The 9,557-nt window shown below is 55.2% G+C and overlaps 1 protein-coding gene across 5 annotated transcripts in view; it reads left to right on the plus strand.

The window, feature by feature from the left end:
* The window catches only part of CNNM3 (cyclin and CBS domain divalent metal cation transport mediator 3), a 35,486-nt gene extending 27,007 nt beyond the window's left edge, over positions 1-8,479 (plus strand). The window contains exons 2-9 of one of the 5 annotated variants that reach the window (XR_009739262.1): positions 761-904; positions 1,878-2,027; positions 2,243-2,451; positions 2,646-2,742; positions 3,079-3,212; positions 3,571-3,709; positions 6,193-6,591; positions 7,845-8,479. Coding sequence is in view for 4 of the 5 variants with exons in the window: in XM_061431546.1 (XP_061287530.1) it covers positions 761-904; positions 1,878-2,027; positions 2,243-2,451; positions 2,646-2,742; positions 3,079-3,212; positions 3,571-3,709; positions 6,193-6,257 (938 nt within the window). In the remaining variant the exon portion in view is untranslated. Of the gene's footprint in view, positions 1-760; positions 905-1,877; positions 2,028-2,242; positions 2,452-2,645; positions 2,743-3,078; positions 3,213-3,570; positions 3,710-5,575; positions 5,675-6,192 lie in introns of all 5 variants that reach the window. The other 4 variants (XM_061431547.1, XM_061431549.1, XM_061431546.1 and 1 more) reach the window with 4 other exon arrangements.
* Positions 8,480-9,557: the final 1,078 nt, after the last annotated feature.

Raw genomic sequence — 9,557 nt, forward strand, 5'->3', positions numbered from 1 at the left:
ATGGACAGAGGACCCTGGCGGGCTACCGTCCATGGGGTCACACAACTTAGTGACTGAAGAACAACAATAACAGGCTTATAGAGGGAAAGCACTTAGCTGAAGCAGAGTAAATTCTTGAGGTTTCCGCAACAGTCCCCAGCATTCTGAGGCTGGGCTTCTCTCAAGCTTACGTTTTCTCTTTAAATGAGCAGCTGCCTGACCTGAGGAGGAAGGATGAGAGTCACAGCCTCATGCTCTTCCTCCACACAGTTTGGGCTCTAACTGCCCAGGTTACCACTGTCTTCATACCCCTGCGTGACTTTCGTGAGAACAGAGGGCAGCGTTCAGAATTGGGGACGCTTCCCTTGGAGACTTCCGACGTGGCCCCCTTGGCTCCTGCGTCCAGATGGTCCCTGGGGAGCCGGCGTCTCTGGCGTCAGGGCCCTGTGTCCTCAGTCCAGCTGCTCATTACCATGTCTGTTCTGGTCCAGACGCCTCCTCGGCTAAACCATGTTTGCAGCGTGGAGTCACGCAGACCTGGGGTGACTCCAGCTGTGCCGCTGCCTGGGGGTCCTTGGGCAGGTGGACGTGGGGTCTGAGATTTAATCCTCACAGGCACTTGAAAAGTTAGGTAGTGAGAATCTAGGAATAATCTCTCCTGATGCATGGTGCGTCGTGGGAACACAAATCGGCTTCCGTCCTTCTGGTGGGCTTGTCAGTCGGGACGAGGGAAAACAAGAGGCCTCCAGCAAGCTGTAATGTTAGCGTCCTCTCCCTGCAGGGAAGTCCCACCTGGCCATCGTGCAGAAGGTGAACAACGAGGGCGAAGGTGACCCCTTCTACGAGGTGCTGGGCCTGGTCACCCTGGAGGACGTCATCGAGGAGATCATCAAGTCCGAGATCCTGGACGAGTCTGAAGACTACCGTGAGTCCGGGCGTCTTTGTGTTTCCAGCTCATCTGGTCTCAAGTTTATGGAGACGTGTGTATCAGAGGCTGGAGGTGCCCATGTTGTTGGGAGCGGGGCTGGATCTCGGGGCAGAGCTGTCACGTCCCCAGGCCCGTGTCCTTACCCCTGCAGGGGCTGGGATTGCCTCTCACTGGAGGTGGGGCTCACCTGTGGCTGGACTGTCCCACTGGTGGCTTTGCAGTCCCGGCACTGGACCAGGCTCTGGCCCGAATGGGCGCTGCCCAGTCTTCCTCTTCCTTGCAAGGCCTCTTGTGCTGTTGTACATTATAGAAGTTCTCAAAGAACCCCCAGCTTTACTGCCGAGAGGTTCTTCCCCAACCAGATGATCTTGGGGCCTGTGGTTGTGTCTTAGGAGGGCCTGCCTCTCAAGTGGCTGCGGTCTGCAGGGCAAACACAGCCCGTGCTTGGTGGGGACTCACAGGGGCCCCAGAAAACTAGCTGCCCGCCCCTCTGAGTTTGCACGTGAATCTCTTTACCCGTGTGCCTGTTCCCCAAATGCGACGTCTCGGTTCGGCTCCTCAGACAGCCATAGGCACGGGGTCTGCAGATCAGCGGCTGTTTGGCACGAGTGATGCTCATACTCACACTTCCTGGAGGGGGGCTGCTGTTTTATGTAAGCTTTTTGCTGTTACATCTGCATTATCTGCTCCCAATTTCAAGGAGGGAAGCAGGCCTTTCTGCTACTTCTCAGGCCATCCCTGGAACGCAGGCCGCTGCCCCTCTGACACGGGTACTGGATCATTGGCCTGGTGGGGGTGGCAAGGCAGGTTCCGGCAAAGCAGCGGTGCCCGGGACAGGGCCTGGGGTCCTGACGCCATTCCCGCAGGAGCCCCAAGGCCTTGGAGGCGGGAGCGGCAGCAAACCCCTCTGTCCGGTCGTGTTGGTGGAGAGCTCCTGGCGCCTCAGCAGGCCCTCTTCACCCCACCCCAGGAGACACCATAGTGAAGAAGAAGCCTCCATCTCTGAACGCCCCTCTCAGGCAGAAAGAGGAGTTCTCCTTGTTTAAGGTGTCTGATGACGACTGTAAAGTGAAAATCTCACCTCAGCTGCTCTTGGCCACCCAGCGCTTCCTGTCCCGAGGTGAGAGCCGGGGTGGGCCTCGTCCCTGCTCTCTGGCTCACCCCGCTGCCCCCTGCCGTTTCTGGCGTTCCTCTCTTCTGCCCTGTCAGCATCTTGGTTCACCGGAGGGTGGCTGTCCTCTGCTGACGACAGAGAGCCGCATCCGGTGGGTGTCGGGGAGGCTGGGGGAGCTGAGACGGACAGTGGTGTGCTGACACAGGCTGTGCTGGGCCCAGAGGACAGTGTCCCCATCCCTCTTTCCCGCTGTGGGGCAGAGGTGGACGTCTTCAGCCCGCTGCGGGTCTCTGAGAAGGTCCTCCTGCACTTGCTGAAGCATCCCAGCGTCAACCAGGAAGTACGGTTTGATGAGAGCAACCGCCTGGCTTCCCACCACTACCTGTACCAGCGTAGCCGGCCGGTGGACTACTTCATCCTCATCCTGCAGGTACGTGCCAGCCGGCCTGCAGCCCACCGCTTGCCCAGGATGTGGGGAGGGTGTAGGAAGAGGAACATCCAGGTGCATGCCCCCTGGATAGGCGGGGTCCATGCTCTCTCCTCCTGTTCTTTGCTGGCAGGAAAGGTGACCTGTCCACCCCTCTCCCTGTCCACTTTTCCTCCCTCTCTCCTCGCACCTCCCAGGGCAGGGTGGAGGTGGAGATCGGTAAGGAGGGCTTGAAGTTCGAGAATGGGGCCTTCACCTACTACGGGGTTTCCGCCCTGACAGCGCCATCCTCGGGTAAGCTGGGCACTCCTCTTGTTGCTGGAGGTGGGGGTGGGTGGGCACTCTGGGGGCTCCCCAGGCCCCTCTTGCAGGGCGGTCTGCCTGGGGACCTGCTGGCCCTTACCGTCTCCTGGCTGTGTGGAGGGGAGGGCAGGGTTTCTTCAGGCCTCGTCTTTGCTGTTCTTCCCACCCCTGCCAAATCTGTCCCCGGAGGAGCGCATTTGCCCTCCTGTCCGGAGTGCCGGGCTGCATTCCCTCGCTGGGGTGATCAGTAGGGTGGCTCTCAGAGGCTGGGCAGGGCCTGGCCGCTCCCCCGTTGACAGCTGACGTCACTAACTGTCCTTTCTGCAGTTCACCAGTCCCCTGTGTCCTCGCTCCAGTCCCTCCGCTACGACCCACCGCCCGAGCCCACTGACGGCACCTGCCTGTCTGCGTATTGTCCCGACTACACCGTGAGGGCTCTCTCGGACCTACAGTTCATCAAGGTGACCATCTGGGTTGCTCCTTAGTGCTGGCTTTTAACCAGCTTTGTGTCCCCAAGGGCTAGAGTGGCTGGTCACACGTTAAAATGGATTAAATCGTGATTGAGTCTCAGAACAAAGCCTTGTAGCTGCTCTGAAGGACAGGTTGCCTGGCCGCTCTTTCTGCTGGCGGCCTAGGCGCCCAGAGTCCTTGGGGACCTTAACGCCGTAGCCAGTGGCCCCGGGCGCTTCCTCTCCCCTTGTCCTGCAGGCTGTGGCTCCACCCCTAGTTTGAGCGCTGGAGGGCAGGAGGGGCTGCTGTGGGCCTGCGTCTCACTTTGCCTGCCTGCCCGCACGAGTTGCAATGCTTCCTGCACCCCAGGTCACTCGGTTGCAGTACCTCAATGCACTCCTGGCCACCCGCGCCCAGGCGCTGCCACAGACCCCGGAGAACACAGAGCTTCTGGCCATCCCTGGCAGCCAGACAAGGCTCCTCGGTGACAAGGCGGCCACAGCCCCAGGTAAGCCCGGGTCCTGCAGTGTCGACCCAGGGTGAGTGTGCCCTCTGCCCTCCCGGCTGCACACACACGGTCCTGCTCTCTGCCTCGCCCTGCCCTCCGTCCGTTCTTTCTCCTTTCATCTCCCCATCCTTTCTGTCTCCCTTCTTGTGTTTTTAATAATTTGGACAATACTGAGCTACAGCCCAGCTGTCATTTTGAGTAGAGCGCATAGGTCAGCATTTCCTCTCAGGGGCCTGCAGTGGGGGTTGGCTTATTTAGGGAACACAGTTAACCCTTGAATAACATGGTAAGGGGCGCCAGTTCCCTGTGCAGTAGAAAATCTCTGCTTGTCACATGGTCAGTCCTCTGTATCCGCAATTCCACATCCACAGATTCAGTCAGCTACGGCCTGTGCAGTGCTCTAGTATTTACTATCGGAAAGAAACCCACATGTAAGTGGACCCACGCAGTTCAAACCTGAGTTGTTTAAGGGTCAGCCCTAGTTGCTAAATGGGAGTAAGGGTGGATTCAGACACACTATCGGTCATTTAGGGAAGATCCCCTGGAGGAGGGCCTGACAACCCTCTCTAGTATCCTTGCCTGGAGAATCCCCACGGGCAGAGGAGTGTGGTGGGCTACAGTCCTTGGGGTTGCAAAGAGTCAGACACAACTGAATGACTAAGCACAGCACAGTGCCTGGAAAATGAAGATTTAGGTCCAGTGGGCCTGACTCAGAGATTGGGTGGCAAGTAGACCGCATCCCAGAACCAAGAGGGGCACCTGCTGAGGCGTTTGTTCAGTGTACCCCTCCAGTGGGACTCCCCTGGGAGCAGGAGAAAGAGGACTCTGCAGGGGGAGAGGGGAAACCCCACCCTAACTGTGTAAGGAGGGAAAGCAAAAAGGAGTCTAAGCTAGGGGCTTTGGGTGGGCGTGGCAGGACAGGTGAGAGAGCTCTCCTGGCCTGGTTGTTCAGGAAGCTCCCGGGTGCGGCCCTGAGGGCCAGGGTTTGTGGGGCTTTGGAGAGGCCGCAGGGGGCCTGCAGGGGTCTGACTCCCCTTGCTCCACCCCCCAGCGCATCCCACCCTCCAGTGGGGACACCGAGATCTTCCTGAAGGCTGCCTGTGCCTTGCACTGTTTTGAGAGCCCGCCCTGTCCTGACTTGGCTAAGATAACTTCCCTGAAGCTCTCAGAAGTGGTAGTTGTTACACCCATTTTCCGGATGAGAGTTGGAGCCCAGGAGAGACAGGCACTCTGGCTTAGAACCTGGGCACACCCTTGGCCAGTGGGTTGTGGTGCCTCACAGGAAATGGGTCTGGTTACTGGAGCCACAGTTGGGAAGAAAACATGTTTCAGTAATGGCCAGGTGCTTCCTGAGATGTCGGGGGCAGAGCCCACCCCGGGCCTCGCTGTGGCTCCACTCCATGAGTCTGGTGCTGGTGAAGGACTCCTGGGTTATACTGGGTCCTGGAGCCGGGCACAGTCTCAGCCCTTTCTGAATGAACAGATCGTTCGTTCCCTTCAGCCCGCTCCCGTGTTTACCCACCGTGATCTTCTTTTATTTTGTGAGACACCCCCTGCACAGAAATTCACACCATCTCTTTAGACTCAGGTCTTGAAATCCAGGGTGATTTTGTTTTTCAGAATGTGAGCCCTTTGGTTTTAGTTTTCTCACGTGTGAGCCTTTTCTGGCAAAGCTCTCCAAGCCCATTGCTGCCTGAGCGGGGTTGCCAGGGAGAGCCGCGCTCAGTGCTGAGCCGCCCAGGCCCCTCTGGCTTCGCGGCTTCGCCTCAGCTGCGCTGCTGATCGGGGGCCCTGCGGGTTCAGCTCCGTAGCTTGCATCCTCTCTCTCTCCCCTCCTCCCCACCTCTTCCTCTGCTCTCTCTCTAGCCTTCCCGGTAGACCTTTCCCTCTTTGGCACATTTGGAAACTGCAGTTGATAATTGACTGTGGACTAGTGAGCATTTTTTGTTTAAGACAACACCCCAGGTAAATATCTCTCCTTTTACTTTACCTCCTCTTTGCTTCCCTTCCCCAGCCTGTTAGCTGCTGGCGGGGCCCTGCAGACCTCTCCCCCCAGAAGGGAGGCTCTCCTCCGTGAGGGATGAGTGGCACTTCCTGTCCCTTGTTGCTGCTTCTCGGGTCATTTTCCTAGAAGGCAGGAGGCCTGGCAGTGACCGTTCCTGCTGGCGCCAGGTGTGCTATCAAGGGCAGGTGTCTCCCGCCTGGCCGAGTGGCCTTGGCCTCCTGTGGGCAGCAGCCCTGCCTCCCCTGCCTCTCGGTGATGGCCTCTGTCCTCACAGTGGTTTTCTCTCATGAGGCTGACCAGGCTGACCATTTTCCTAACTAAATCCTCCCGGCTCTGCCTCAGTGCCTCCCGAAGAAGCCTGAGGCTCCCCTGCCTCACCCGCCCACTCCCTTCCTAAAGAGGATTTACACCTGATTTCATAGGACCCACTCCCTTGATTGATGCTCTAACGCTGACTCTCCTCTCCTCTCCTCTCCAGGATCCAACCACAGCAGACCCGGCCTCCCAGCAGAGGAGAGCCCCGGGCGGAACCCGGGAGTTTAGCTGCTTGTCAGGCAGCCCCAGGTCTGGGGAACAGACAAGCACGTGGGGAACTGGAGCAAGCCGGAAAGCAGCTTCCTGCCAGCCCATCCCGTCCCCTGCAGGCCACGTTTTAGATGGCCTTGTACATGCAGGTCCTGGCTGTCCTCCGAACCAGACATCAGTGCCAGGAGCCTTCAGCAGGTTCTGCGCCCCCACCCCTAGAACATGGGGGTCAGTGGGGGCCAGCCCTCCAAGTCTGCTTCCGAATGGAATGAAAGGAACAGCGTCATCTCCAGTCCCCAGGGCCAGCCTCCCTGTGACAGTGTATTTATACCTCTTCCGGCCAAGCCATGATGTGAGCGCGGTAACTGCCTTCCTGTGGCCGTGACCTGTACCCTCTCTGCTTTATTTGCCAACCTTCTGCTGCTGGCAGCATTTCTTGAGCAAACCAAGAGCACCATTGTGGGCTGGGGGTTCACATCCATGGCCTTGGCCACAACCACCTTGTTGGCTTCCCTTATGACACTATGCTTCGGAGCACGCACCTGGCCTGTCCCACGTGCCAAACCTGGAAGCAGCTGTGTCCCTCCAGGCCCGCTGCCTCCCATGGAGGTGGCTTTTCCTGCCCTGTCCCAAGCCCAGAGCGAGCACACTGGCCCCTGGGGGGTTCAGGAGCCCCTCCTTCCTGCCGCGCCTCCACCTGCCTGGCTCAGCGACCACTAACAGTATTGTCGTTTTCCACGTGTTGAGAAGAGGGAGGTCACAGGTGAGGGGAAGGGCTGCTGTGATGCGCCTGGTCCGCTGTCGTCGGATCCGAGTGGGTCGCCGGTGGCCCCCGAGGTGCTGTGTGGCTAGAAGGCGCCTAGAGAGCAGCAAGGGAGGCAGGGCTGGGTGTGGCCCAGGTAGACCCCCATCACCTTTCTCGGGAAAAAAGGTGACATCACAAGTTTTTCTTAGAGCTCTGAAACATTTTAAGCTCTTGGCTTCATTCCCGTTCCAGCTCTCTGGGGCTTTAGAGAAGTGGGAACAAGAAGGCGTTTTTGTCGTCTTCCGGTTACCTACATCCACCTTCCATGGTGCTTTAGCTGCGCAGAAACTGGGGCATCATGGGGACCCCGGGGAGGGAGGCAGGAGGATTTCTGGAACCTTTCTCAGTGGCATTTGGGTCCTTATCCAGGATCAGTGGGCGTGAAGGCCAAAAACAGTGGCATGCTCACTTAGAAACTCTTCTCAAGGAATTCTCTCCCAAGAGCAAACCCAGGTGGGAAATAGATACTTGAAAATTTTTTCTCTCTGCAGAAGAGTGTTTGTTAACCTTGGCTGCACGTTGGAATCACATGGCAAGTCAAATATACTGCTCCCTGGGCCGCTCCCCCCAGCCCACCCACCCAGGGGTTCTGATTTACTCAGTCCAGGCATCAGGATTTTATTCTGTAAAATTATTTTATATTCACAGATCATGCCTGCTTACCTGAATGTTAACATCTTCTATAACCTTGGTGCACTTATCAAAATTAAAAAATTAACATTGGTACAGAACTATTAACTAAATTACAGACTTCACTTAGGCTTTTATCTAATTTTCCATAATGTCCTTTTCTGTTGCAGGACCCAGCCCAGGACACCAAGTTGCATTTAGAGCTCTTGCCTTTTCCCCTATTTTCTCCTATAACTTTCTACTTTGAAATAATGACAGATTCATAGGAACTTGCAAAGATAGAGATCCCATGTAGCCTTCCTCCAGTTTTCCTCCATGACGACACTGTCTTGCATAGTTAGACTACAGTATGAAAACCAGGAATCTGCCTCTGGTGCAATGTGGGTATGTAGTTCTGTAGCATCTTATCACATGTAGGTCTGTGTAACCACCACTTCAGTCTAGATGCAGAACTGTTCTCACTAGGATCTGCCCACAACGGACAACGGACGCTCTTAACGCCACACCCACCCCCTCTGGCCACTATCCCCAATCCCTGGCAACCACTAATCTGTACATCATCTCTGTAATTTTGTCATTTCAAGAATGTTGTATAAATGGGATCCTACGGTATGTAAGTGTTGGGACTGGCTTTTCTCACTTGGCACATTGTCCTGGAGTCTCCTCCAGGCTCCTGCACGTGTCAGTCAATCGTTGCTTTGTGATTGCTGTGTGGTATTCTACCACAGGCTCACTGTCCTGTCTAAGGACATCTGGGTGGTTTCCAGTTTTTGGCTATTCCAAATAAAGCTGCTATGAACATTCATCACAGGTTCTTGACGCAAACATTGGTTTTCTCTTCCCTGAGGTAAATGATTAGGCATGCAGTTGCTAGGTCTGTATGGTTATTGCATATTTAGGTTTTAAAAGAAACTGCCAAACCTTTTCAGAGCACCTGTACAACTTTACATTCCCACCAGCAATGTGTTGAGTTTTTCCATGTCCTCCCCAGGACTTGGTGGTGTCAAGTATTTTAGCCCTCCTGGTAAGTGTGTAGTGCTGTCTCGTTGTGGACTTTATTTGCATTTCCATAACGTGTATTTTTTCATGTGCTTACTTCACTTTGTGAAAAGTCTGTTTGTCTTTCGTCCATTTTCCAGTTAGATTGTTTGGTTCTTTTACTGCTGAGTTTTGAGAATTACTAGGCTTGATTGGGTTTTTGGTTTGCAAATATTTTCTCCCAGTCTGTAGCTTATCTTTTTTATCTTAACGGGATTTTTTATATAGCAGAAATAAATTTTGATGAATTCCATTTTACTCATTTTTTATGGATCATGCTTTTGGTATCATGAAATGGCAGCCCACTCCAGTGTTCTTGCCTGGAGAATCCCATTGACAGAGGAGCCTGGCGGGCTACAGTCCGTGGGTTCGCAAGAGTCAGACATGATTCAGCGCCTAAACCACCTAAGAAATCTTTACCTAGTTTCTTTTTCTTTTTTTTTTTTTTAATTTAGACTTGATTGTGAAGATTGTTTTTATAAAGTGTTTATAGTTTTTCATTGCATTTAAGTTTGTGATTTTTTTTTTTCTTAATCATTTGTTTTTGGCTGTGCTTGGTCTTTGCTGCTCGGGCTTTTCTCCGGTTGCCAAGAACGGGGCTGCTCTTCGTGGCAGTGTGCAGGCTTGTTGCCAAGAACGGGGCTGCTCTTCGTGGCAGTGTGCGGGCTTGTTGCCGAGAACGGGGCTGCTCTTCATGCAGTGTGCGGGCTTGTTGCCGAGAACGGGGCTGCTCTTCATGCAGTGTGCGGGCTTGTTGCCGAGAACGGGGCTGCTCTTCATGCAGTGTGCGGGCTTGTTGCCGAGAACGGGGCTGCTCTTCATGCAGTGTGCAGGCTTGTTGGGGT

The sequence above is a fragment of the Bos javanicus genome, chromosome 11 (genome assembly GCF_032452875.1).
Source record: "Bos javanicus breed banteng chromosome 11, ARS-OSU_banteng_1.0, whole genome shotgun sequence".
In the NCBI taxonomy this organism is placed as follows: Eukaryota; Metazoa; Chordata; class Mammalia; order Artiodactyla; family Bovidae; genus Bos; species Bos javanicus.